At 36.4% G+C, this 26,488-nt stretch overlaps 2 protein-coding genes across 8 annotated transcripts; one reads left to right on the forward strand and one right to left on the reverse strand.

The window, feature by feature from the left end:
- Positions 1–1,393: 1,393 nt before the first annotated feature.
- On the reverse strand, positions 1,394–18,142 carry LOC311091974 (uncharacterized protein). 7 transcript variants are annotated; one of them, XM_084128171.1, is made up of 13 exons: positions 15,373–15,928; positions 15,166–15,225; positions 14,873–15,057; positions 12,263–12,452; positions 12,054–12,145; positions 11,275–11,507; positions 10,938–11,174; positions 10,740–10,817; positions 10,418–10,634; positions 9,619–9,827; positions 8,747–8,819; positions 5,140–5,257; positions 1,394–1,823 (listed from the first exon to the last, which is right to left on the reverse strand). In XM_084128171.1, exons 3-13 carry the CDS (start codon positions 14,874–14,876, stop codon positions 1,628–1,630), a joined length of 1,647 nt encoding a protein of 548 aa, XP_083984297.1. In that variant the 5' UTR covers positions 14,877–15,057; positions 15,166–15,225; positions 15,373–15,928; the 3' UTR covers positions 1,394–1,627. The 7 variants fall into 7 exon arrangements, with proteins under 7 accessions (XP_083984297.1, XP_083984296.1, XP_083984300.1 ...); XM_084128170.1 differs by lacking the exon at positions 15,373–15,928 and having other exon boundaries at positions 15,166–15,300; XM_084128174.1 differs by lacking the exons at positions 14,873–15,057; positions 15,166–15,225; positions 15,373–15,928 and adding an exon at positions 18,049–18,142 and having other exon boundaries at positions 10,746–10,817.
- Positions 18,143–19,995: 1,853 nt separating this feature from the next.
- On the forward strand, positions 19,996–26,386 carry eevs (2-epi-5-epi-valiolone synthase). Its single transcript, XM_084129751.1, has 5 exons — positions 19,996–20,231; positions 21,476–22,109; positions 22,822–23,058; positions 24,350–24,602; positions 25,580–26,386. The coding sequence occupies exons 1-5, from the start codon at positions 20,017–20,019 to the stop codon at positions 25,663–25,665; spliced, it is 1,425 nt and encodes a 474-aa protein (XP_083985877.1). The 5' UTR covers positions 19,996–20,016; the 3' UTR covers positions 25,666–26,386.
- The last annotated feature ends 102 nt before the right edge of the window (positions 26,387–26,488 follow it).

Genomic DNA, 26,488 nt, shown 5'->3' on the forward strand with positions numbered 1-26,488 from the left:
AAGTAGCTTTTATAAACGTGCCTTAGAAAAAAAACATCACTGGTGTGCATCTTGAGACAAAACAATGGCACCGACATATTTTAAAATATGTCAGTGCAAGTTGCTTTCAGCTAAAACAACTCAAACATTTATTTTAGTCTGGGACTAGGCTTAAACCTTGTCTGTGAAACCAGGAGACTAATTTTTAAACGTACTTAGAGGATCTGTTTTATGTTCATCAGCTTTTAATTGCATTAAATAAGAATTGAGTCCCGATTCTGATTTTATTAAACATCAAAACATGCATATTTTGCATTCTTGGATCTAAACGTGAATATCTTGATAGTTGATGGGATGCTGGGATTCAGATCAGTCACAGAATCACCGATCTAACATAACAATGAACTTCTTCAACATCAATCTCCTCATTTACAGTACTAATTATGTAAATATCTGGCCTGAGTATCCGAGCTGATGGCATAATATTACAGGCATTTATGTGTATACCTGCAATCCTATTGCTTTACTAATGGAACTAATTGGCCACTCCTTTAGAATAATTGCAGTGACTGGGGTCAAGTTGTCCACTGGCCTTTTCATTCAAGTATTGTTTTTCGGGATATACAGAGAACAGAGAGCAATTAAGATAACAGTGGGAATAGGTCCTTGCAGGGCTGGTGATGGTGAAAGAGACTTGTAGTGTTATACACAAGGTTGAACATGGCAGGATAGACCTAAACGAGTGTGATAGCAGGTAGTTTTGGGATACGTAGCATTACAAATGCATCGTAAATGTTATTTATGATGCATCTGAATCAAGGAGCAAATTAAGCAGTAAATACATTTGGAGAGTAGTTGTAGCTTAGCATTTTTTTGTTGTGCTGTCATATTTGACCAATATGAGTTCAATGTGAAACTTAGTAATTTCCACACAAAACTGTAAGTTTGAAGGTTTTAAAAAGTAACAGCACACCTCCCCACAACAAGCTGCACAATTTGAGCATAATTTGTGCCAGTATGGAATGAGTTACACGCCGAAGTTGAATATTAGGGGTAAGGTGTTTGTTCAAAACTTTAACTCTAAAAGTGCGCTCAAAATTTTGCAGGCAAAAAAGGTGAACTGTTCATTGTCAATAGCATAGAGAGGTATGAAGCACAGCTCACGCAGAAATCACTTTCACACCAAGGAGCTTTCTTTTGGTCAGCACGCAAATTCACGTGACCAACTTGAACACGAGTAAAATCTGTGTTGCAGAATTCTTCACGCAGATGCGAAACTCCCGATTTCTATGGGAAAGACTGGACTTCGCTTGCAAAATATCGCCAAGCAACGATAAATGTGACCTGCACCGCAAGTATGAGCAAATGCCACTAAATAAAATTTGTTATCTGAAAAATTTGGAAAACAAAAACATGTTGTGGAAAGCAGTGTTTATTGTAAAAGTGTTCAAATATAAAAACCTTGCCCAAAACGCACTGGTTAAAAAATGTACAGTTGAGACACCATACAAGTTCTTACGCTGGACCCTTTGATTACTTAAAATGTACAGTACATCCTTTCACCAATGTACTGCATCATTAAAATCAAGTTAGTCACTCAGTCTCCTTTAGGAACAGTGTATTACCAAATCTGAGAGGCAAACTTTCTCTACCACAGACTCTGACCACCCTCTATGACTAAGTTATGCCCTGTCATGTAGTCAGAGGCGTCAGATGCCAAGAATACCACTGCAGCTTGGAGGTCTGTCACTTGAGCCAGTCGTCCGGCTGGGATATCTGACAGCCAGCGCTGAACTAGAGGCTCCAGACTCTCTGAATGGATGAGAGGGGTGTCAACAATACCACTGTCGAGAAAAAAAAAGAGAGAGATCAGACATGAGAGGCAGGGAGACAGTGTTGTTTCAGGGCCACTTGCTTCAGTTATAGCAGTCACAGTGACATAAAATGAAGTTGGCTATCCTTCAAGGACCTCAGTAGTGAGCAGAACAGCTCTGATGGTGTTTACACTGGTTCATTTTGCTTTGATGGATGGATAGTGTGATTGACACACTCCTAACTGAACTTCAGAAGTCTTCAAGCTGACATGAAATCAAAACTGACCCCATTTACTATCTAGTAAGTGGTATATTATTACTTTCTATTAATCTTTCTAGAATCCAGTTTCCACAAAATAAGCAGCACAACCTTTTTTTTTAACTGTGATAATAATAAAAAATGTTCTTCAGCACCAAATCCGCATATTAAAATGGTTTCAGAAGGATCAGGTGACACAGAAAACTAGTAACATGGCTGCTTAAAATTCAGGACTAAATTACATCAAATATTATTATTATACACATTCAAATATTATAAGATGAAAAACAGTTATTGATCCTTAACTTTTTATCATAGTTTAGTATATATATATATATATATATATATATATATATATATATATATATATATATATATATATATATATATACATACACTACCGGTCAAAAGTTTTAGATCGGTAAGATTTTTTATGTTTTTAAAAGAAGTCTCTTCTGCTCACCAAGGCTGCATTTATTTGCTAAAAAATAATAATAATAAAAAAGTCTTATTGTGAAATATTTTAAACTGTAATTTATTCCTGTGATGAAAGCTGAGTTTTCAGCATCATTACTCCAGTCTTCAGTGTCACATGATCCTTCAGAAATCACTCTAATATGATGATTTGATGATCAAAAAACATTCATTATTATTTTCAATGTTTAAAACAGTCGTGTACAATTTTTTTTTTCAAAATTCTTTGATGAATAGAAAGTTCAAAAGAACAGCATTTATTTAAAATAGAATCTTTTCTAACATTATAAATGTCTTTACTGTAACTTTTGATCAGTTTAACTCATCCTTGATGAATAAAAGTATTGATTTATTTTATTTCTTTCCCCCAAAAATAAAATTAAAATTCTTACTGACCCCAAACTTTTGAACGGTAGCCTAGAGTTAAATGTTACAAAAGCTCTAGATTTCAGATAAATGCTGTTCTTTTGAACTTTCTATTCATCATAGCATCATGAAATAAAAATGTAAAAAACTGTTTTCAACACTGATAATAATCATAAATGTTTCTTGAGCATCAAATCCTCATATTAGAGTGATTTCTGAAGGATCATGTGACATTGAAGACTGGAGTAATGATGCTGAAAATTCAGCTTTGATCACAGGAATAAAATACACTTTACTATATATTCACATAGAAAACAGATGATTTACATTATAATAATATTTCACAATATTACTGTTTTTACTGTATTTTTAATCAAATAAATGCAGCCTTGGTGAGCAGAAGAGACTTCTTTTAAAAACATTAAAAATCTTACCGATCTAAAACTTTTGACCGGTAGTGTGTATATATATATATATATATATATAATTTTATGTTATAATATATTAATAAATTAATATCTTGTTTCCATTAATCCATTTGGTACAGAATGGAACAATTTCCAAAGGATAAAGTCAATTATTGCCCTTTATTCTTATTTATTTGAGAATAATTCCTTATTCCATTTGAGCACATTCCTAATGAAATAGTCAGCACTAAAAGTTGAACTAAAGAGGTGCTGGATCAACAACTGTCCACATCAATTGGAAATCATGTTTGAACTTCAGTGGCGCTTTTGTCCCTAACTAAGGGAAATGCACACCAATTCGGATGAACGTACTTCACAGAGAGACAGCCGCACGGGAGATGCAGCCAGTCTGTTCACACACTCGATGACAGACCAAATCCCCAACAGCCTTCCACGCTATTTAAGCCTGGCCGAATATATTCAATTCAACTTGATACCAAACCCGACACCGCGGCTAAATCAGAGGCGCTGAAGTAGCATGTGACACCTTTGGTTAGCATATTTAAATCTCAATTATATTTCTCATCAGCACAGCTTTATCTGGGAACCCGTCCTGGCAATCAAAGGCTTACTGTTTTCCCTCAGCCAATTTTGTAGATAATGCAGCTTATCACTGTCGCGGCTAAAGTTGCCAATGAAATCAGGTGGCAGTCAACCTCACACGCGCTAATTGTGGTCCCGCCGCCTGTATGCATATTTACCAACCGTCACTTCACAGAAATCAGGGTTCCATTGAGAGACCTCGTATTTAAGGGAGGAGTGGGAGTTCGGCAGAGAGAAAGGAATTGCTTCCTCGCAAATTAAAATTAGAAAACAAGCTGGTGCTTTACAGAAATGAATAAAGAGCACATGCATGCGTGTTGCGGATTTGCTGTGGGAACCACGGGGGCTTGGGGATGCTCGGCTTCAAGCGACACGTGCACGCTTCCTCTTGCTCTTTTCTTCCTTTCCTCAGAAGAACTGCGCTGACAAATAGATACAAACAAGGCTGCCATTGTTTTGCTGACACTTCAGCTGAAGAGGCTAATTTGAATCCCTAATTGAATATAACAATTAAAGAAACTGTTTGCTCTACTCATCCCTCTAGACGTCATCCAATTAAGCCGGGTTGCATTGTTTCACACTGTAATTTAGTAACTGAGTCTCAATTGTGTGGCCCATTGTGGAAAATAATGCTTTTGACCCTGTCAAAACAAATTAAGTTTCCACTTAAATATCAAAAAACTGCTCTCTCTGTTTAAATGGTGCAATGTACATATGAAGGGAGAAAGGCCTTTTTTGTTTGCACAAAAAGTTGGCATTGATTCATGTGTTACATTCGAAAACATAATACAGGGAAGAACCGGAGCATGTGACTCTGCTTGAGATTGCATGTAGAGGGAAATAATCAAGTTAGCAGCAATAAAAATGTATTCCAGTGAAATTATGACTTAAAGGATTAGTTCACCCAAAAACGAAAATGCTGTCACCACTTACTCACCCTTATGCTATTCCAAACCTGTATGAGTTTCTTTGTTCTGTTGTACACAAAAGAAGATATTTTGAAGAATGTTGGTAATCAAACAGTTGATAGCCATTGACTTCCATAGTAGGAAATAAAAATACCATGGAAGTCTGGTTCCCAACATTCTTCAAAATATCTTCTTTTGTGTACAACAGAACAAAGAAACTCATACAGGTTTGGAACAACTTGAGGATGAGTAAGTGATGACAGAATTTTTGCCTGAACTATCCCTTTAACCCAGAAAGCACAGTGGTGCTATGGTCTATGGTCACTTACGGGGAGATGCAATTGACTCGAACGCCTCGGTCGATCCACTCTGTGCCCAGGGTTTGAGTGAGCTTTACCACCCCAGCTTTGGATGTGTTATAGGACAGTTGCTTCTGTGGGTGCGGCACTATTGAGAAGGACACAGCACATTTAAGAACATTAAGAACATTTAAAAAAGAACAGTTTTCTGTCATTTCATCTCTTTCTAACATTGAAATTCTATTAAGTGATTTGATTAAATCTTGACTATACTGGACAATAGTGACTGCACTTTTTCAGTGGCCTTGGGTCCAGAAGTATTTTTCCCATTGATTTTCTCCATAGGGATTTTAAAAACCTCTTTAATAAAGAGTTCTGGTTTATGATATCATTAAAAATCTATTTGTCTGTGGAGAAAATTAATAGAATTTTTATTTAAAAACACTTACACAGGAGCATGAGATGGGACATAATCAAAGGGACTGTCCTTTTTTTTAATAGTCTAAAGTCTTCAGTTTATGTCACAGGAGAAAACCCTATTTTGCTGGTACCATTTTATTGGACAAAACATTTGTGCACACCTCAAGATGAGCCATCAATAATTTTGGTCCATTTTCCCAGAAGAAAAAACTTTCAAATGAGCGCATCTGCTAACTTAATGGAACCAGCATTGAAGCAATTGTGAAAAGTGTTACATCAATAAATTGAAATTAATTAAATAAACCAACTTTTAAACACACATTAAAATCCATATCATACTCTGTAATGACCTAAACATGTGATTAATACCAGGCCCGATTACTTCATTCCCCTCATAACTCAGTGAGAGGGTCTTGAACTCCAATGTGACATGAAAACACTTTCATTAGCTTTTGGGACCCCGCAGATGAAGCGATGTAAAATTAATTACTGGGGATGTTCGGTGTGCATCATCTTCAGAAACAAAGGCAAAACGCCATTTGTTTGCCTTGACCATCACAGATGCTCGACGCTGCATGCGATGCAGGGAAAAAGGGGCTCGCTTGATTAATCATCACGAGGGAGGCTCCAAGTTACATGCAACTTTAGTAGTTAACCTCGTCACCCGGTGATCTCACTGCCAAATTGCCGTGGTTGGGAGCGGGATGATAAATACGGCACAGCTGTGCGAAGGCAGCGGCCAGTCCTGTGGAGATGGGTTTGCGCTCTCTGGCCCCTCGTTTGTTTTAAAGGAGAAATGCTAACCGGACAATTGTCAGGTTGCGCTGGGCCTGGTTTTCTAGGGATACCACTGTTATTCAAAAAAAATGTTTTAAAAATGAGGCCGTTCTTTGCCTACAAATAAGCTTCAGGATTCTAGTTCTGTCTTATCAGCACACAAAAAGGCCAACATGTATTAATCCTAGCTGAAAATGCGGTTAAAGAACAGGCCGTTTTATGCCTCTGGGCAGCATTGATGTTTCAAAGAACATTGCGGTTTTAAAGAGCAGTCAGTTTGAGAGGATAAAGAGGAAAGTGAAACATATCTTCAATCACATTTAACATTCATACAGATTTTCATTTCACATTTTAAGAGCAAAGAAACAAGGCTCCTCTCTGATCTGTAAATTTCAGAGATGTTGCAGGTCAATGTGATGTCATCAGAGCCTGATCTGTCATCCAAGACCCGAGTATTAAAGGGATATCTCACTCACCAAAAAAGGCAATTTGGTCATCATTTTGTTGCCATCATGTCGGTCCAAACCTATGTGATTTCTTTATACAGTGCAACAAAAAATATGTTTCATGGAATGCTGTCAGCGGATTTTTGAGATTTTCAGTGAATCAGATCTGTTCCCCACACTAAGCTATCGTATGTCTTTAAAAGAATTGAAGTATAGTGCATGAGTCATGTGAACTACTTTATGGTGCTCTTTTGTCCTTTTTAGAGCTGGACAGGTCCTGCTCACTATATGTTTTTGCTGTATAGAGAAAAAAAAGCTGCGTGAACATTCTTCTAAGCATTTCTATTTGTGCTCCACAAAGGATAGGTTTGAAATGACAAAGGTGTAGAATTGATAGCAGAATTTACATTTCTGGGTCAACTAACCCTTTAACAGCCAGTCTTGTTCAGGTATCACTTCATGTGTAAATGCATGACGCCACCTATCTTCTATGTTAGGTCAAATACATCTTTCATCAATGGGCCGAACAGCAGAAAAATACAAATCCAAAAAGATCATTTGAAATATTCCAATATGTACTTAAAGTGGTCGAAGGGAATGCAGAAGAGAAAAGGAGATGGGAAAACACTGTGCTTTTCACCAGATGGACAGAGGTAGTGTCATTGTGCATTTTAATGGGACTTTCAAGATGTATTTCCCAACTTGGCTACAACAGCCCCCATCTGATTACACATTATGACAATATTATAACAGATGTCCAGGCCAATAAAGAAAATTCCTGAAGGACTGTATGTAATGTGAGTAATTGATCACTTTTTCCCCTTGCCCTCTACTCCCCCTTCCTTCCTTCCTTCCTTCCTCTCTCTCTCTCTCTCTCTCTCTCTCTCTCTCTCTCTCTCTCTCTCTCTCTCCACTTCCTTTAGCAGCATGCTCCTTTGTTACAGATTGCACCCACAGTTGGGACTAGCGTCCATATGGTACACAAGTTTATTGGCTACTTGCCTATACTGTTGATGGAGTGCTGCTGTTGCACAGCGAGGGACCTGTTGGAGAAATTGTGTTACGCTGCGTCGCAAATAAAGTTCGTTTACAGCATGCTGCATAAAAACCAAACACTGTTTTTATTCCGCAGCTCTAAACGGAGCACCCAGGACCGGCGGCATACCAGGAAGTCCCTTTACACGAGGCTGAACAAGTTGCAATTTACAGCCTTTCAACAGCGTTACAGTTGTCGTGTTTATAATGATGCAAAAACAGCCTTGTGAGGGGCAATACGGTTGAACAAACAATAAAAGGGCCAGTGATGTTTGAACAGACAGTTTGAGCACAAATGCTATGTCAGATCTGTAAAGGTGTATTACAATTTAGCAGCTTTTCTTGACTGGTCTCTCAGTGGTGTCATTTTGGTGTGTTAAAAGCTGTACGGTGCAGGCTGTTTACAAACCTAAAGATGATTCCATGAATAGCATGTTTCTAATTTCTGTATTAAAATTCATTTTGATGTAGTATGAGTAAAAAATGCCAGGGTGATACAAAAGTGAAAACATAATGAAGAAAAGGCCTCATTAAAAGAAAACCTCAAAAAAAAAAAACTATCAAGTAGTATGGTATAATTTTCACTACACGCACATACATACATACATACATACATACATACATATATATATATATATATAGACACAGTTAACTTGATGGTTAACTACTTGATACCACAACAAACTTTTCTTTGTGTATAATGGTATTTTTCAAAAACTTGTGAAACTGACATGAATATAAAAAGTACATTTCTAATAGCTTGGTACGTGTTTTATAATAGATTTCTAAACCATTTTTCCTCATCTTAAATCATGGACTTGTCCTATACGGTACCTATACGGTATTACAAAAACATCTCTTTCCAAAACCCCACCCCTACGTTTGATGAGAGTATTAAATTCAGAGGGAAGAGACAGTGTAATATCTCAGCTTATGGCGGCATAAAAATCATCACTCACCTATTAAACTGGCCATGGAAGCTGTGTTGATTATCTTGCCGTATCCTTGCTTCAGCATGACACGACCGGCCGCCTGAGGCGGTAATTTGAGGGAGAGAAGAGACAAATGTGCTTTCAGAGGAAAGTATTGACACCTTCACTAATCAGACTTCCACGTCTACAGTCTACAGGGAGAGGAATAACAATCCCCGCATGAGGAGAGAGACAAAAAGTGTCAAAAACTCTGGGCGTTCATTTTAATGTGCGTAAGGCATCTCCATCACCTCCCGGTTTTGTGTAAAACAGCTTACTCTGATTTATCTGGTGCCTAGCAGGATTTAATGTCTTCTAATGCTGTAGGTATGAAATCACTTTCCTTCACACTTCTCTGTTCACCTATCAAAGCTTTTATTCTGTCTCCCGGGAAATGTCAGAAACTCATGGAAAAGTTGTTGCTAATATACAAAAGCAATTAGAATCTGCAAAAGTTTGGGAAAATACAAGTAGTGGCAACCCATGTGACAAAATGTTTAAACTGCTCTTAAACATGCAAAAAAAAAAAAAAAATGCATGGTGATCAATGGCTGTTAGGTTCAGTGCCAATTTTGCTTGGTTTAGTATGATAAAAACTATATGTAAGGTTAAGATTTGAACCTGGGGCCTTTTTCAGGCTAAACAAAAAACACACAAATAATCTAAGTTTAACCTTTGGTCATGTCGAATCTTATCTAGGTCCCTTCTGGTGACAGCATGATGCTGACTGTGGATCAATGAAATCTTTAGCAATTGCATGCCGCATTTTTACCATGATTTTCTTTTTCAGCAAAGCTTAAACTAAACGGCTTATCTCAGCTGCAATTAATGACAAATAAAATGTATAAATGATGTGGTACCTGGCAACACATGAAAGTCCCTCTGAGGTTAACATTAAAGGTTTGGTCCCATTCTTCTAGACTGGTGTCCTCACTAGCAGAGTTTTTGTTGATGCCAGCGTTGTTGCAAGCGATGTGAATTGTGCCCCATTTTGAAACAATGTCGTCAATCATCTGCTCAACGTCCTCTGGTTTGCTAATGTCTGCAGCCACAGCCATGCTCAAAATGCCTGGAACGACATACATAAACAAGAAACTAATGATAAGACACAAACAAAACTTTAGTATATTACGAAATAAATGTGTTTGTCCCTGTTTTAAACACTATTTTATATATATATATATATATATATATATATATATATATATGTATATATATATGTATATATATATATACAAAAGATGTCAAAATCCGTCTGAACAGCAGGGAAAGTTTGGATTGGAACTATGATACTAGGGCGCCATCTGCTGTTCAAATCAAGTAATGTAAACATTATAAAAAGAATAGTAAGCAGTATTTTTTTCTATTTAATTATTATTTATATTTTTTCCATGCAAATAAAACTTTGTGCATTTTATATATTCATTTTAGTTAAAGTTTTAGCAATTTTGTTATATGCTTTTTTCATTTTATTAGTTTTTTTTCATTATTTCTATTTAGCTTTATACATTTTTTTTTTTTTTTTTTTTTTTTTTCAGTTTTAGTAATTTTAATCCTTTAACCTAAACAACTTATTTCAGTTAGATGCAGAGGCAACATTTCCAATTTTTACATTCAAGGTTTTTTTTTAATCAAATTTTAATATTTTATTTCGAAAACCTTTCAAAGTCAATTCATGGGCCACATTTTCAGCCTTTCCCTTGTCCATGTCTATGATGGCGACTTTGGCTCCAGCCTCCCCGAGAGCATGTGCGAAGGCCCTGCCGATGCCCTGACCAGCCCCGGTCACATAGGCCACTTTCTCATCCAAACGTAACCTGTCCAGCACTTGCTTGCCTTGGACTCCTCGAAACACCTCGTCATAGGTTACAGTGCTCTATGAAGCATAGATCATCATAATTGCTTTGATCAACAGCTGTACTGTCAATTTGCATAAAAAAGCACTTATTTGAGCCTAAAAACAATTAAGGCATAAAAATACCTCCACCTGTGTGTTTGCCTGAGGTGTGTAGGGCACTCTTCGTATTATAGTCAGGCCATCTCTCAGAGGAATAATAACCTATAAACAATGGTCAACTGACAAATTCAGACACATAACAAAAATATCTGATTGTTTATTGTAAAATATCAATTTTGTAACATGAATAAAAGTTAACATTAGAGAGAAGAACGTGCATACCTGCTCTACTCGAGGATCATTTGTGACAAACTGATTAAAATCTTTCAAGGCTTTTCCAATATCATCTGCTGAATCCTTGAGGTAAACTCTTCCTTTAAACAGTGTGTTGTCTACACATATAACACCATCTATCCGCAGAAGGTTGTGGTCCAGGAGGAACTTGTAATAGTTAATGTAGTTCTGTTTGTCTGCATCGATGAAAACCATGTCAAACTGCTCTCCGGTGGAAGCTAATTCCTGAAAAACAGTGGAGCATTTTTTAAACAAAAATAATCAAAATTCCTTGCAGGGCAGGACATGTCTAAAGCTGGCATGTAGAGCTGGCAGGGTGTCCAACCTTTAGGGTATCCATAGCAGGCCCAGTCTTTACAGTTATCTTTTTACCATGGGGAGACTTGTCAAAGATAGGTTGTGCGAAGTCTTTCAGGTAAGGCTCGAGCTCACAGGCAATAAGTCGGCCATTTTCTGGTAAGGCTTCTGCCATTGACAAGGCCCCATATCCTGTGAACATTCCTATCTCTAAGACCCTCTTTGCTTTGGTTATGTGGACCAGCATCTTCAATACCTGACCTATAGAATGACAATAAACAGTATTGTTAATGACAATAACAATATAAAATAACTGTTTTCTACTATATTAATATATTTTAAAGCATAATTCATTCCTGTGATGGCAAAGCTGAATTTTCAGTTTTCAGTGCCACGCTATCCTCCTTCAGAAATCATTCTAAAATGCTGACTTGATGCTCAAGTAAAAAAATCTTATTATTATCACAGTTGAAAATGGTTTTGCTGCTTGATATTTTTGTGGAAACAGTGATGAATTTTTCAGGGTTCTTTAATAAATAAAAAGGTTAACAGAACAGCATTTATTCGAAATATCATTTTTTGTAACATTATAAATGTCTTTACTGTCACTTTTGACCAATTGAATGCATCCTTGCTGAATAAAAGTATTCATTTCTTTCAAAATAAATAAATAAACTTACGGACCCAAACTTTTTGAATGGTAGTATGAACTGTTCAAACAAAGTATGCAAAGTGGAGATTCAAATATTGACTAAATCTTGCAGTTAAAAAAAAAAAAAAAAAGATTTGTATTTTCAAGATTTATACCTTCTACCTGTCCAGTTATGCATGTAATAGGAAGCTTGAATAAGGTTTTTCCATCCTCATGTACCTTGTTCCAGTCATGAGAAACTGATTTCCTACAGAAAATAAATATTGTGAATCTGTTCATGTTCATAAAACATTACAATAACATAACAGTATAGCCATAAAGACACACTATTGACAGAACTGGTAATCTGAAGAGTTTTGGTTACCTATACAACTCAGCCAACGGTTCACTCTCCTGGCTGCTCATTTGTTCTAGGTAACCATCCAATCCGCTAGCGATGTCCAGGGCCTTCTGAAGATTATCAAGCAGCCCAGCTGGAATATTTGCATTATTCTCCACAATCTCTTTAGCCTTCAGCAGGTACTCAACGACAAACTCCACAGGAGTGTCTGAAACTAATATTCAAAGGATGGATTAGTGAATAAGTATGTAATTTTATGACTAGATGTGTTATGATGTTTATAATCATGGAAATGTTATATTTGAGCATTCACAGAGGTATGTGATCCAGCTACAACACTTAATTACTGATGCCTACTACCTGATAGTTGGCCTAAACTAAGATTTAGAAGTGAGAACTGGTTACATAGCACACCAAGACTGTGTAATTACTCATACAGGTCACATATCACATAACCTTTGTAGCCTTTGAAAAATCCTACTTGTCCTTGTCCTACTTGCAATCATTCAAAGTTACCAAAAATTCTGGGTGCAGTTTGTTGCTAACACTGTGTCTACACTGACAAAAGACAATATAGAACCTCTTATAAACTCAACACATTTCACATAAAGGGTTAGTTCACACAAAAATGAAAATTCTGTCATTAATTAGCCTACTCACCCTCATGTCGTTCCAAACCCGTAAGACTTTCGTTTATCTTTGGAACACAAATGAAGATCTGAGAGCTTTCTGTATCTCCGTTGACAGCTATCCAACTGACTTTGACGCTTCAAAAAGTTCATAAAGAGATCGTAAAACTTATCCATGTGAATTGAGCGGTTTAGTTCAAATTTTCTGAAGAGACTTCTGAAGATTGTTTTATATAAACAGATTGAATTTAGGCTTTTATTCACATTTAAACATTGTTTAGAGCACATAAACAGAAGCTCAAAGCTCAAACGTGCTGCGTAACACACAAGAATGAACCTCATTGGTTCTTGCAGAAGCTCAAACGTGCTGCGTAACACACAAGAATGAACCTAATTGGTTCAAGCACATCAAGCAAACATGCTTGAGCTTACGTTTACCACAAGTGATGTGTGATTTGATAAATTTTTATATGTGAATAAAAGCCTAAATTCAATCTGCTCATCATATAAAGCAATTGTGTCTCTTCAGAAAATTCGGACAAAACCTCTCGATTCATACGGATTAGTTTTACGATCGCTTAATGAACTTTTTGAAGCGTCAAAGATTTAGTTGCGTAGCTGTCAAAGGAGGGACAGAAAGCTCTCAGATTTCATCAAAAAGATGAAGATGAACGAAAGTCTTACGGGTTCGAACAACACGAGGGTGAGTAATGACAGAATTTTCATTTTTGGGTGAACTATCCCTTTAAATCGAAGGTCTGTGATTGGTGCATCTTGCTGGAGAAGTGAGTGGTTTTTGTTGTCTGTTCTGTTTTGCTGTACGTTCACTAGTCTCCTACTTTTACACTCTTAATGTCCCCATGAACCGGAAGTTGCAAACGACTTTTCTCCAGTGTTGTGACTTATTTCCAAGTGAAACAGAATATTGAATAGAGGGCAGGGTTTTACTTTAGCGCTCCTCCTCTCCATATCTCGCTCATAGCAGACTAACGGTTTAAGGGGAGTGGTTAAAGCGTTTTCAACCCAAGCCGTCAAACTGACGTCATCAGAGAAGGAACGCCATTCCAGACAGGAAGTAACTTTTCAGATTTTGATTAAAGACAAACAATTTTTTTTTTGTGTATTTGCACGGATTAATTGTTCACCACAAGACTAGTAGGCCTAATATGCCCTGACAAAGTAAATAGGGTCAATTTTGATTTCATGACGACTTTAAAAAATGTGTTTGGGTCATTATACGAAAACATGCCATTTTGTGTCCCTCAGAAAAAAAAAGCTCTGTAAATCTTAATAAACAATAAAACAAATAAAATATTTTATAATTTAGTTTCCATAATATGTCTCATAATATAAGAATAAATTAATTTCTGTTTCTTTTGTTTTTAAAGGATTTTAATCACATTTTTGTGCAAAGCATCTTGCTGAAATGTTGAAAATGGCCTGTTCCTCAGTATAATTTTTTTCTACTTCTACTTGCTATCGAGGCCAAAAAAGTCAAACTATCATAAAAAAACATATACTTGTATAAAGCCTCAAGTGTCAGTTCATTAGTCATGAATAGATTTTATTCTTAACGTGTATGAAAACTTAAACTTTTTATGAAAACACCTTTTTAAAGATAATGGACTGTTCCAAAAGTTGCATCAGTTCCAGGAAGTGACATCATCTGCCTTTCATGATGTTGATGGTAGAAGACAAGTAAGTGTTCTCTTCTTTTAATGAATTTTCTTTGAGTTTATGTAATGTCTGAAAGACAGGGACACACTCATTGTGTCAGCCCTGTTACCAGAAAAGCATACGTTAAAAAGTTATTTGTACATATTTAAAAATGTACATGTATAACAACATTTAAGCCTCTCATTAAGGCACATAATGTGGTGTCATTACTTATACCTCATGGCTAGTAATGGCCGCCAATAACATTTTTCGTCAACCCTGTTACCGTCAACCCTGTTACCATTCCAGGGTAACAGGGTTGACAAAAGTATGCTTTTGTGTGTCTTACCCATGTTGTATACCCAAGAAGGGTTAAATCAAGGGCAGCTGGACTTGGTACTTTCATATTTGAAGATGTTTTGCCTCTCATCCAAGGAGTTTCTTCAAATGACTGATGGGGAGTGCCAGGTATTTAACCTCTGTGGGGTTGTCACTCCTGAGCCAACCCTTCTTGGATAACTATGACCTGGATGACTGAGAATTTTCACAGACGTACTTTTCTTACTAATAGTATTTACATAATATACAGTGGGGAGAACAAGTATTTGATACACTGCTGATTTTGCAGGTTTTCTCACTTACAAAGCATGTAGAAGTCTGTCATTTTTATCATAGGTACTCTTCAACTGTGAGTAACGGAATCTAAAACAAAAATCCAGAAAATCACATTGTAGGATTTTTAAGTAATTAATTTGCATTTTATTGCATGACATAAGTATTTGATATATCAGAAAAGCAGAGCTTAATATTTGGTACAGAAACCTTTGTTTGCAATAACAGAGATCATACGTTTCCTGTAGTTCTTGACCAGGTTTGCACACACTGCAGCAGGGATTCTGGCCCACTCCACCATACAGACCTTCTCCAGATCCTTCAGGTTTCGGGGCTGTCGCTGGGCATTGGGCAATATGGACTTTCAGCTCCCTCCAAAGATTTTCTATTGGGTTCAGGTCTGGAGACTGGCTAGGCGACTCCAGGACCTTGAGATGCTTCTTACGGAGCAACTCCTTAGTTGCCCTGGCTGTGTGTTTCGGGTCGTTGTCATGCTGGAAGACCCAGCCACGACCCATCTTCAATGCTCTTACTGAGGGAAGGAGGTTGTTGGCCAAGATCTCGCAATACATGGCCCCATCCATCCTCCCCTCAGTACGGTGCAGTCGTCCTGTCCCCTTTGCAGAAAAGCATCCCCAAAGAATGATGTTTCCACCTCTATGCTTCACGGTTGGGATAGTGTTCTTGGGGTTGTACTCATCCTTCTTCTTCCTCCAAACACGGCGAGTGGAGTTTAGACCAAAAAGCTCTATTTTTGTCTCATCAGACCACATGACCTTCTCCCATTCCTCCTCTGGATCATCCAGATGGTCATTGGCAAACTTCAGACGGGCCTGGACATGCGCTGGCTTGAGCAGGGGGACCTTGCGTGCGCTGCAAGATTTTAATCCATGACGGCATAGTGTGTTACTAATGGTTTTCTTTGAGACTGTAGTCCCAGCTCTCTTCAGGTCATTGAACAGGTCCTGCCATGTAGTTCTGGGCTGATCCCTCACCTTCCTCATGATCATTGATGCCCCACGAGGTGAGATCTTGCATGGTGCCCCAGACCGAGGAAGACCTTCATCTTGAACTTCTTCCATTTTCTAATAATTGCGCCAACAGTTGTTGCCTTCTCACCAAGCTGCTTGCCTATTGTCCTGTAGCCCATCTCAGCCTTGTGCAGGTCTACAATTTTTGTATGTGTGTGTGTGCGGGTGTGTGCATGCATGCATGTTCATGTACATGCATCTCCCTATTTATTTATTTATGATAATTTGATTGTCAGTACAAGTATTTCATTAATCAGTGCTTCATTGTGTTGCAGGCAACGTGATCAGGGGCATTTAAGGTCAAAGAAGGAGAGAGTTTTTTATACCTTTTTATAGTGGCCTTTAGTAAGTGATCGTTAGTGGTTTTTGCTTATTCTGTTAAGGCCAAACATGTTCAATTGGTCATTTAATTGCAATATAATGTTAATGTTTTAATAAAACAATTGGTTTACATTTACATCCGCAGAATCATCATCATTTTTCATAATTTTTATGCTAAAATATCTCAATAGAGCTGTCTCCAAAATATGCTGATTAGTCATGTTGAATTAAAGGTTTATGAATGTCCAATTAAGACTCCATTACACCCATAACTGTAACTCAAACAAGCAGTATAACCAATACGGTAACTGTTCTCAACCCTGTTACTGATGTGTCAACCCTGTTACTTGTATAATATTCTAATATAATTTAAAAAAATTAAAATAAAAATGTAATCAACTAATTGTAAATGTTTACTAAGAGAGGCTAATAATCCACTCAAAATTGAATTGAGGTGTTTTATTTTTGTTTCCATACATTTTTCTTAAAACAGAAGATGCTGGGAGAGTGTCATTTGGAAATGAACATTCATCCACAAAAAAAAACAAAACTTTAAATATTTTCAATTCACAAACACTCTTAATGTAACAGGGGGGGGTATCTTTGACAGTATATCAGATTTGTTCTATATATGTATTTAAAACCTTTTCAGAAAGTAATTAATATGTCGGTAACAGGGTTGACCAAACACACACATTTACGTTGGTTATATGAAAAAAAATTAAAAAATAAGATAGCCTGAGATGGCAGACACATTTTCCTGAGAGGTAAGGATCTACTTCATCCAAAAAGGGGCTTAAAGATTTTCAAAACAGTACTTTGAAAATCAAACATTAAAAGTGGGAAATGGCACGTTTTTGTATAATGACCCATTTACTGGCATTGATGGTTCCATGAAGAAACTTGAACATCCTGGGACATTAAAAGTAGAGGAAAAGGGTTCTTTCGATATTTTTTTTTTAAATATTCCTTTAAGAAAGAACTGTTCACTGAAAGCTCCTTTCGTGAAACAAAAAAAATGTTGCTCTATTGCACCGCTAAAAATAAAATAATAATAATAATAAAAAAAAAAATAAAAAAAAAATAATAATAAAAAAAAAAATATATATATATATATATATATATATATATAGCCCTTTTCTAACCTTTATTTTTAAGAGTGTGTGACAGCAGGCTAGGCTACGCTGTCTACTCGACACCTCTGGCCGAGCTCAGTGACACACTAACCCTGACTGGAATCCCACTCGTGGCTTTTAAAGTTATTTTCAGCTGTGTAAATTGATTCTCAGTAAGAGTTGTAAGACTAAACACGCATTAGTTCTGCTGCAACAAACAAAACTGACGTTATTTCAGAAAATGTGCAGTCTGACTTGTCATGTAGCAATCTGTAAATAGTTCGGGGATACAACCCGACGCACGTAAACATTCCTACCTTTTGCTGCCTGCATACTAGCGAATCCTCGTAGTTTGAATTGGAAGAGTTGTGTTGGCCGTGTTCCCCGTTGCACAAGCTCACCTTACACGCATAAACGTTATGCAAACGATCACGTCACAAACTTACACAAGTTAACGAATTCTCAGTCAGTGCATGGCTCAGTTTCCGTCCGTGAGCAGCTCTCTCTCTCTCTCTCTCTCTCTCTCTCTCTCTCTCTCTCGTGCGTGCGTGTGTGTACACACTACGTAAATGCGCTTCTTCTGAGCACGGTTGAGTTTGAGGCTGCTGCTGTCTGACCACTGTGAATCGCATTTCACGCCCCACAAACCCACCCGTTTGAGCACTTAAGAAAAAAAAAAACTTCAGGATATTCACAGGTCCCTTGTTAAAACCTCTTAGCTTAGGGAAATTAAATTTGTTATTTTTAGATTGGTGATCAATACTTCTAAAAAACGACGTATGGTGAGAGAATGTACAGTAATTCTAGCCCTTGAGCTTCACTGTCCTGCAGAGTTTACCTCCATCCTTATAGCCTAATGTAATTTTTAACACAACATATAATTTTCAAGTAATCCAGAAGCTTTTTCAGGCATGTTTGAACCAGGGTTTGGTTGGGTTCTAGAGACTAAAGAGTATTGTGCGGTGCATGTTTTCTGTTTCAGGGCTAAAATGTGATGAATGTGGTTATATATGAAGACTTCAGACGCAAAAGCCTCTAAGTGCCATCTGAAATTTTCTTCTAAAATGAGCATTTTTATCAAGCTCGTATATTTAGGTTCAGTAATTTCACTTTAATGACAATTAATAGGTAATTTTCATTGCCATTAAAGTGAAATAACTGAACATAAACATACAAGCTTGATAAAAATGATCATTTTAGAAGAAAATGTCATATGGCACTTAGAGGCTTTTGCATAAGTCTTCATATATTGACTTGTTTTTTTGTGTGTGTGTGTTTTAAAAAAAAAACACAGTAAGCATGAAAGTAATTCCAAAGTTCCAAAGTATGTTGGATAACTTGACATGGGATGAGCAAAGTTCAAGTCAACTTATATTTTTTAAAATTTCTAAAGAAGTTGCTGCTTTACATTTTTAAGTACAATCAACTGGACTGTGTAAGTCATTTCAACATGTGAAAACATGTTGAATCTTGTATAACTTTTACAAAAAGTAGAAAACTGCTTAACTTATTTTGAGGAAGTTAAAGTCATGTAAATATATTTGTCATGACTTATTGATCATATCATTTTTTACAGTCTAAATAAAACTATAGGATCTAATCTACCCCCTTCAAGAGCAAACAAAATTGACTACAGTAATTCCAAAGTGCATGATGTGTTACTTTTGGAATGCAAGGGTCAAGACTGAGGTCTGCACTACCGTGCACGTGGTTGCTTATCAAACAGAGTCAAACCTGTTAAACATGCTTAACTTTATGCCATGACTTCAGCAGGGTCTTTTCCTGATCTTCCTTATGTTATTCCTTGATTTAGTTGAATTTAAGATCATTCATAATTTTTTTATTTGTTTGTGTGCGCCACAAAACTGTCTAATAACTGGGATAAAAAAAGAGGATGCGTAAACCTTATCGTTCTCCGTGCATATTACCCAATGACAGAAACAAGGCATCATCTTCGAGTGTATCATCAAATGAAAGTCATCGCCTTCTTGAACACTGCATTGACAGTCCTCGGAATCCATGAATACACCTACACATTGGTGCCCAATTACTTTATTTATCATTAGAAATAAAAGAGGCATAATTTTGTATTTTTTTGTGAGACATAGCCTATACGTTTTTTTTTGATCAACTATAATCTAATGTAGCATGAAAATGACTTTTATCATTTACATAACTTTCCATTTGGCTCTCATAACGTTTCGACATATTTCATAATCCAACCGCTTCGCGGCATTTGGTGCACGTGTGGTCATCATCATATGTAACTGATCGTAGCGAACGTGAGTTGTGTAAGTTCAAAGTCTGAGACATCACGGTTTTGGAGAGAGAGAATATTTCATAAGTTGTCCTCGCAAGCTCCTCCCTGATTCCTGCTGTTGCACCCCATGCCATTATATATCGACTCTTCAAATATGGAGACACCTGATGAACCTTTAACAGTTAATACACCTGAAATTCGGCAGTCAGCGGTTCCTTGGCACCCATCCTTGCAGACTTCGACGATGGAAAACCTCATCAAACAGAAGGAAACCGTATTCAGCCTGGTGCAGGTGAAGGGGACTTGGAAACGCAAAGCAGGGCAAAATGTGAAGCAAGGAATGAAAGGACGAGTTTCAGCTGCTAAAATGTGCGTATAAATCAATAAGTATTCTGAACATTTACAGAAACACTTATACTGTTTTATTTATAAAAATGTTGCCAGGTGTACTTTATGTGTAACTTCTCAATGAACTAGTTTAATTCAAGTCAAAGGTTGAATCAACTTACATTAGGGTCAGAATTTCATCACGTCCTAATAACTCCTGTCCTGAGAAACTGCACCCACATACCGTTTTTTAAAAAAAAAAATTCACTCACTTAGAAAACATCAAAAGATACATTAATTCTTTTTTAGGGTACAGCAGGTAATGTTTGTAAGAATAGTGCAGGTATGTTTTTTTAATCTGATTTTAAATTGTATTATGATTATATTATGTATTAAAAATATTTATATATTTACAACAAAGTAAAGAGTTGAGTAAAAAAAAATAATGTTAAAGACCTATTTCCCTGGTTAATTGTGATTACTTTTGGCATTTCATAACATTTAATGTAGGCTACAGTATTTTATAACAACACCTGTATCGTTATGCTATTAGTAAATGGACATACGATAGAGCTACAATTTTAGTTCATACATATTTCTCTTTACTTCACACTAAGTCTCCATTAAACAGGAGGAGTCAAATACAGCCTCTGTTTGCATATCCACTACTTATGCAAAGCAGGTTGTGTCAGTATTACTGAAAAGTGCTGTAGTGTTTCATGTTACAGAGTGTTTAGGAGAAAACTACATCCAAGGGGTCTTTTACACCTAAATATTTGAAAGATATTACAAAATATATAAAGTTTTTCAGACAAATAGATAGATTTAGAGAAATCTGCAAACAACATGCTGAAATAGTTATTACTTTTAGATTAGCGCTGTCAAATTGATTAATCGCATCAAACATAAGTTTGTTTATATAATATATGTGTGTATATATATGAATATATTATTTATATATAAACTGCATACATGTATAAATGTGTGTGCGCATCTGTGTGTGTATATATATATACATGCATATATACACACACACACACACACATATATATATATATATCACACATACATATATACAAACTTGTATGTCAGATGTGATTAATCGCGATTAATCGATTTGACAGCACTGGTTTAGTATATTCTTGACCTGAAAACAATAGAAGGCTTAAATTAACTTTTTACAAGTATTCTATGGTAGCACCACTTTTTTGCAATATTTCAATTTGACATCTTTTTTTTAATCAAAAACAAGCTACAAAATGAGTTATGAGCTTTATATGTTGCAGTTACGAAAGCACCAACTCTAGTGGCACCACCTGGACAGTGGTCGCCCCCATCACCTTCACATATACAGTTACTCAGACCAAAAACCTTCTTGACCCCAGCAATGACACTCTGCTTTTGGGCCACATCAGAGACACTGAGCAGCTTGAGGCCGTACGGTCCAGCACCAAGCCCTTAAAACGCTTCATAGTCATGGATGAGGTAGTGTACCATCTCTATGGTTCTCAGGTCACCGACTACCTCAAGGCCAGACACGTCCTGTACCGGATCCTGCCCCTGCCCACGACGGAGGAGAACAAGTCCATGGAAATGGCTCTGAAGATCCTGGAGGAAGTTCACCAGTTTGGTATCGACCGGCGCACGGAGCCCATCATTGCCATCGGCGGTGGGGTCTGCCTGGATATCGTGGGTCTCGCAGCGTCCCTCTACAGAAGGCGCACTCCATACATTCGTGTTCCCACCACTCTTCTGTCCTACATAGATGCTAGTGTCGGAGCAAAGACGGGCGTGAATTTTGCAAACTGCAAGAATAAGCTAGGCACCTACATCGCACCTGTCGCTGCATTCTTGGACCGGTCGTTTATACAGACGATTCCTCGCAGGCACATATCTAATGGTCTTGCGGAAATGCTGAAGGTACAATAAAAGTTTGTTGTTTTTCACTATATTTATTATTTCAGTTTTTACAATCGCTAGGACCAGTTTCTCAATACTAAGGTCACCTTTTTAAACGCTCATTGCTTTCTCACAAAATGCATTCAATTACTATTTCTATCAAATTACATGAATTGTTTTCTCACAACAACCCTCACCAAAACCTACAGTAACATAATACAAAACTGAACAAGACAGCAATTTTGGTAGCACTTTATTTTACAGTCCTGTTCCCCATGTACATACTATGTACTTATTATAGTTATTACAATTACTGGGTGATATATACTAACCCTGAACCTAAACCTAACCCATGTAGTTACCCTATATATGACCCAGAACCTTTTCTTAGGCAAGTACACTGTAAGTACTCGTAAGTGCACATACTGTAATTATTATTATTGGTATACTTCTACCTGTTGTTAGTGTTTTAGGTCATTGTTTTTATGAGTGAGAAAGTGTGTTTGTTGGGTGACAACCTTGGTGTTTTGGAAAAACGACTTGATTTGAGAGATGTGTTTTGTTACTTTTAATGCATTTTGTGAAATGAACTGCTCTGCTCTGCTCTGCCTTTTAATTAGCCATGGACTGATATAGTTTTAAGAAAAGTCACCAACCTAAGTATTGAGAAATATGTCCTAGCAACTGTATTTGTCAAACAGATTTGAATTAATTTATATTTATATTGTTGTAGATGGCTCTCATGAAGCACAGAGGGCTGTTTGAACTTCTGGAAACGCAGGGACAGTTCCTGTTAGACTCAAAGTTCCAGTCCGCTAAGGTTTTAGAAGACGACTGCATTGACCCTGCTTCTGTTTCCACGCGTGTCGCTATAGAAACCATGTTGGAAGAATTAGCCCCAAACCTGTGGGAGGATGATCTTGACAGACTGGTCGACTTCGGTCACCTGATCAGCCCAGAACTAGAGATGGTATCTTTACTTCTTCGACAGCACATTCTACTATTTTCAAAGGGTTGGGTGGTATTATAAATTAAAGGCTTTTACTCATGATTACTCCGTTTCGCCTTAAGGCTTTCAATATTATTTTCTTTTGTGAGATAAAAAAATTTAGGAATGTAGAGAGTCTGGAAACCGTTCTAAGAATAGATGCAGTTTTTCCACATTAAAGTACCTGAGACTGTTCCTTACAAAAAATAAGTATCTTTCATGTTCATTTTATGAAGTATATTTTTAAGTATACTTTATGTATACTAATATCAATGTACTAGAAGAATATCTTGTAAGTGTAGTGTGTCAATACTACTTGGGACTAAGTTGACCCACTTTTTAGTCTATAAAAGTACTTTTAAGTGAACTTTGAGTACACAAAAAGTTGAACACTAAGTTTTTCATTTGTACAGCAACTATATTACAAGTGAACTTGTAGATATACTGATAGTTTACTAGTAAAATCCTAGCACATTTTTTAGTTTATGAAAGTACACTTTCCTACACAGTTTACTATTTATTAATATATTATTTTTGCACTTTAAGTATACTACTATATTCCCATTTAGGTATTAATTTTTTAAACGTATACTATTTATATATAACATTATTTAACTGTACTTTTAACCCTTTTCATTTAAAAACTTTTTTATTCTAGCTTCATGCATCCTTTTTAACCGACACTTGAATATGGGTAAGTTTCGTAAAAAAAAGAAAAAGAAGAAGCAACATTTTAAATAAAAAGCTGCAAAAATCGTCCGGATCGGTTCAGAACGATGATCAAAACATAGATGGAGTAGGTCAAGTCCATCAAAACATATGTGTTTTATATTTTATTTTTTATAAATCAATATTTTCAAAGAATGTAAGTTTATTAGACAGGATGTAAAAGTATGTGGTATTTAAGTAAAAAGTATTTAATAGGATATACTCAATCAAAAGACTAAACACAACTACAAGCCATGTATACTTAGAATACTTAATTATACTTTTAAGTATATCTCGATCAAAAGATTGAGTACAAGTATAGGCCAAATATACTTAGACTTGCATGAGTCAAGTATTCTTATTTTAAGTATATTTCTGAGAAGTAGCCTACATAAAAGGTGGACTGAAAGTATACGTTCTTATTTTTAGTTTAAAAGAGTATACTAAAGCACACTTGAATAAACCTCTTTTTCCTAAGGGGTGTTTCAGGCTTTGGTTTTACACTTGCAAAATGCAGCAATAAATGCATGTAAAAAACTTAATCATCCCTTTTTCCATGGTTTAGAAAGTCCTACCAGCTCTACTCCATGGTGAAGCAGTGAATATTGACATGGCGTACATGGTGTATGTGGCACGTGAGATGGGGTTGCTCACAGAGGACGAGAAGTTCAGGATCATCTGCTGCATGATGGGAATGGAGCTGCCGGTTTGGCATCAAGACTGCACTTTTGATTTGGTGCAGAAATCTCTAAGTGGCAGACTACAGCATTCTGGAGGACTCGTGAGAATGCCCTTACCAACAGGCCTCGGAAGAGCAGGTAATACATTACAACTAGTGTTAGTCGAAAATAGACTATTGTAGAGGCTGAAGCAATTTCATGTATTTTAACATTGTTTTAACAAACAAATTTTGAGTTTGAATAATTCACTAAATCAAGTTTCCACATGTATCCCTACCCTACCTGAAACTTGTATGTCAGGAAGGGATATGACTTGAGGTTATCAAAAAGAAAAGATAAAGCAGCTAAAGTGTTTCACTTTCTGGAACTGTTCGCATGTCTGTCAAAAATGACCGGAATTTATTTTTATTATTTCAATGAAATTGTACTATATTTTTTAAATATATAAATATATTTTTAGGGGATTGTTTATGGTATTAAATTATATTTATGCAGTAGTTATATAATATAATCCATTTATTTACTTTTTGAGCATGGACCTGAAAATAAAATGTCAAACTTAAACTGTCATAAATCTTGAATGACAACAAGACAACACTTGGCAGATTATTGCTGAAGTGAAAAAAGTTATAAAATGTTACATTTATTGCTATTTTCAATTTTTATATTAAATGTATATTTTACAAAACACATTTTACTCTGAAATTGTGAGAAAATAAAAGCCATAAATCTAAACAAGTTGTGTTCCAAATTTGAGGTTGATGTCTCAAAAATCAGTAATCAGTGAGCTTTCAGTAAGAACTTGTTTGTGCATAGTCCCAAACGTTTCCAACAGATGAAATTCGTCTCCCATTCATTTCCAATGCAGTCATTTTTGACCGCAAACAATACAAGTGTGACTGTTTTTTTCAGGACCATTTAACCTTTTCGAATCATGTCCATGATTTCAATGCCAAAGTGCCAAAACTTTTCCAAGTTTCGTATAATTCTGAAGTAAAAAAATGTAAAAAAAAAAAAAAGTAATACATTTTAGTCAAAAATGACTGAACAGCACCAGAAGGTTAAAGTAACATGATTTGGAAAAAGTAAATATTCTTTTCTCATTCCTCTCTTAGAAATCTTCAACGACACTAATGAAGACACTCTGTTCCGAGCGTATGAGAAGTGGTGTGATGAGCTCAGCACTGGTTCACTTCGATGAAGTCCCCTCACAGATGATCTGACACCAATGTTTACATATGGGCATCCTTTTAGCTTTAACAATTTCTACTTGTGTACTATTCTATGACAGCTTCTATTTCTTTTTTATTTTGTATACAGAAAACGTCATGTACATCATGGGCATTTAAGTGTTTTACATTTAAAACAATTGCTTTTCATTACTGTTAATGCCATTTTTGTAAATGGCCGTGAATAGAAGGCTGACTTGATATGTGAAGATCTTTCTATCGTTGTGTTAAAGGGGGTTCTTTCCCACCATTTCATATTAGATAAAGGGACATTTCGGTTAATCATGAAATCATGTATTAAAACTGTAATAAAGTCTGCCTAATGTGTTTCACGAGTTCACATGTTAATGAAATCTGATATAAAATTATAATGCGTATTTGGCTTGCTGTCCGGGGGGAGGGCTCCGAGCTCGGAATTCGGCCCGACCCCAGAGTACTCCCCCCCCCCCTATGAATGTATAGATCATAGGTATCTATGAGTAGACCCAACCGAATGTGAGGTGATGGGGTGGTGGCGGGATGCTGAGAAAATTGTCATGAGACAGGAGGTAAGGGAAGGCTTTATTTATACTGGTTTCTTCTTGTGCTGATTGGATGATTACCTGAACATGCTCCTCCCGAACTTTGTTACATAAAACTTCATTTGATGTAATGCATGCGCGTTTATAATAAACAATGCACTTATTAACAACAAGACTGTTATGAAGATAAAGATTTATGTTTGAGAGCCTAGATACCGTATATATGTGTGGAAAACATGACACCATTGGTTTGGTATTCAATGAATGTATGCTA

The sequence above is a fragment of the Abramis brama genome (genome assembly GCF_963993115.1).
Source record: "Abramis brama genome assembly, chromosome: 11".
Classification (NCBI taxonomy): Eukaryota; Metazoa; Chordata; class Actinopteri; order Cypriniformes; family Leuciscidae; genus Abramis; species Abramis brama.

Bases quoted from the DNA above. Each gene is read 5' to 3' on its own strand.
- LOC311091974 (XM_084128168.1), bottom strand. The intron at 11,175-11,274 runs GTTGGACACCCT...ACTGTTTTTCAG, and splicing joins CTGCTATGGATACCCTAAAG to GAATTAGCTTCCACCGGAGA. The intron at 10,635-10,739 runs GTATTTTTATGC...TATGCTTCATAG, and splicing joins AGGCAAACACACAGGTGGAG to AGCACTGTAACCTATGACGA.
- eevs (XM_084129751.1), top strand. From the start codon at position 20,017: ATGGAGACACCTGATGAACCTTTAACAGTTAATACACCTGAAATTCGG. The intron at 22,110-22,821 runs GTACAATAAAAG...ATATTGTTGTAG, and splicing joins GTCTTGCGGAAATGCTGAAG to ATGGCTCTCATGAAGCACAG. The intron at 23,059-24,349 runs GTATCTTTACTT...TCCATGGTTTAG, and splicing joins TCAGCCCAGAACTAGAGATG to AAAGTCCTACCAGCTCTACT.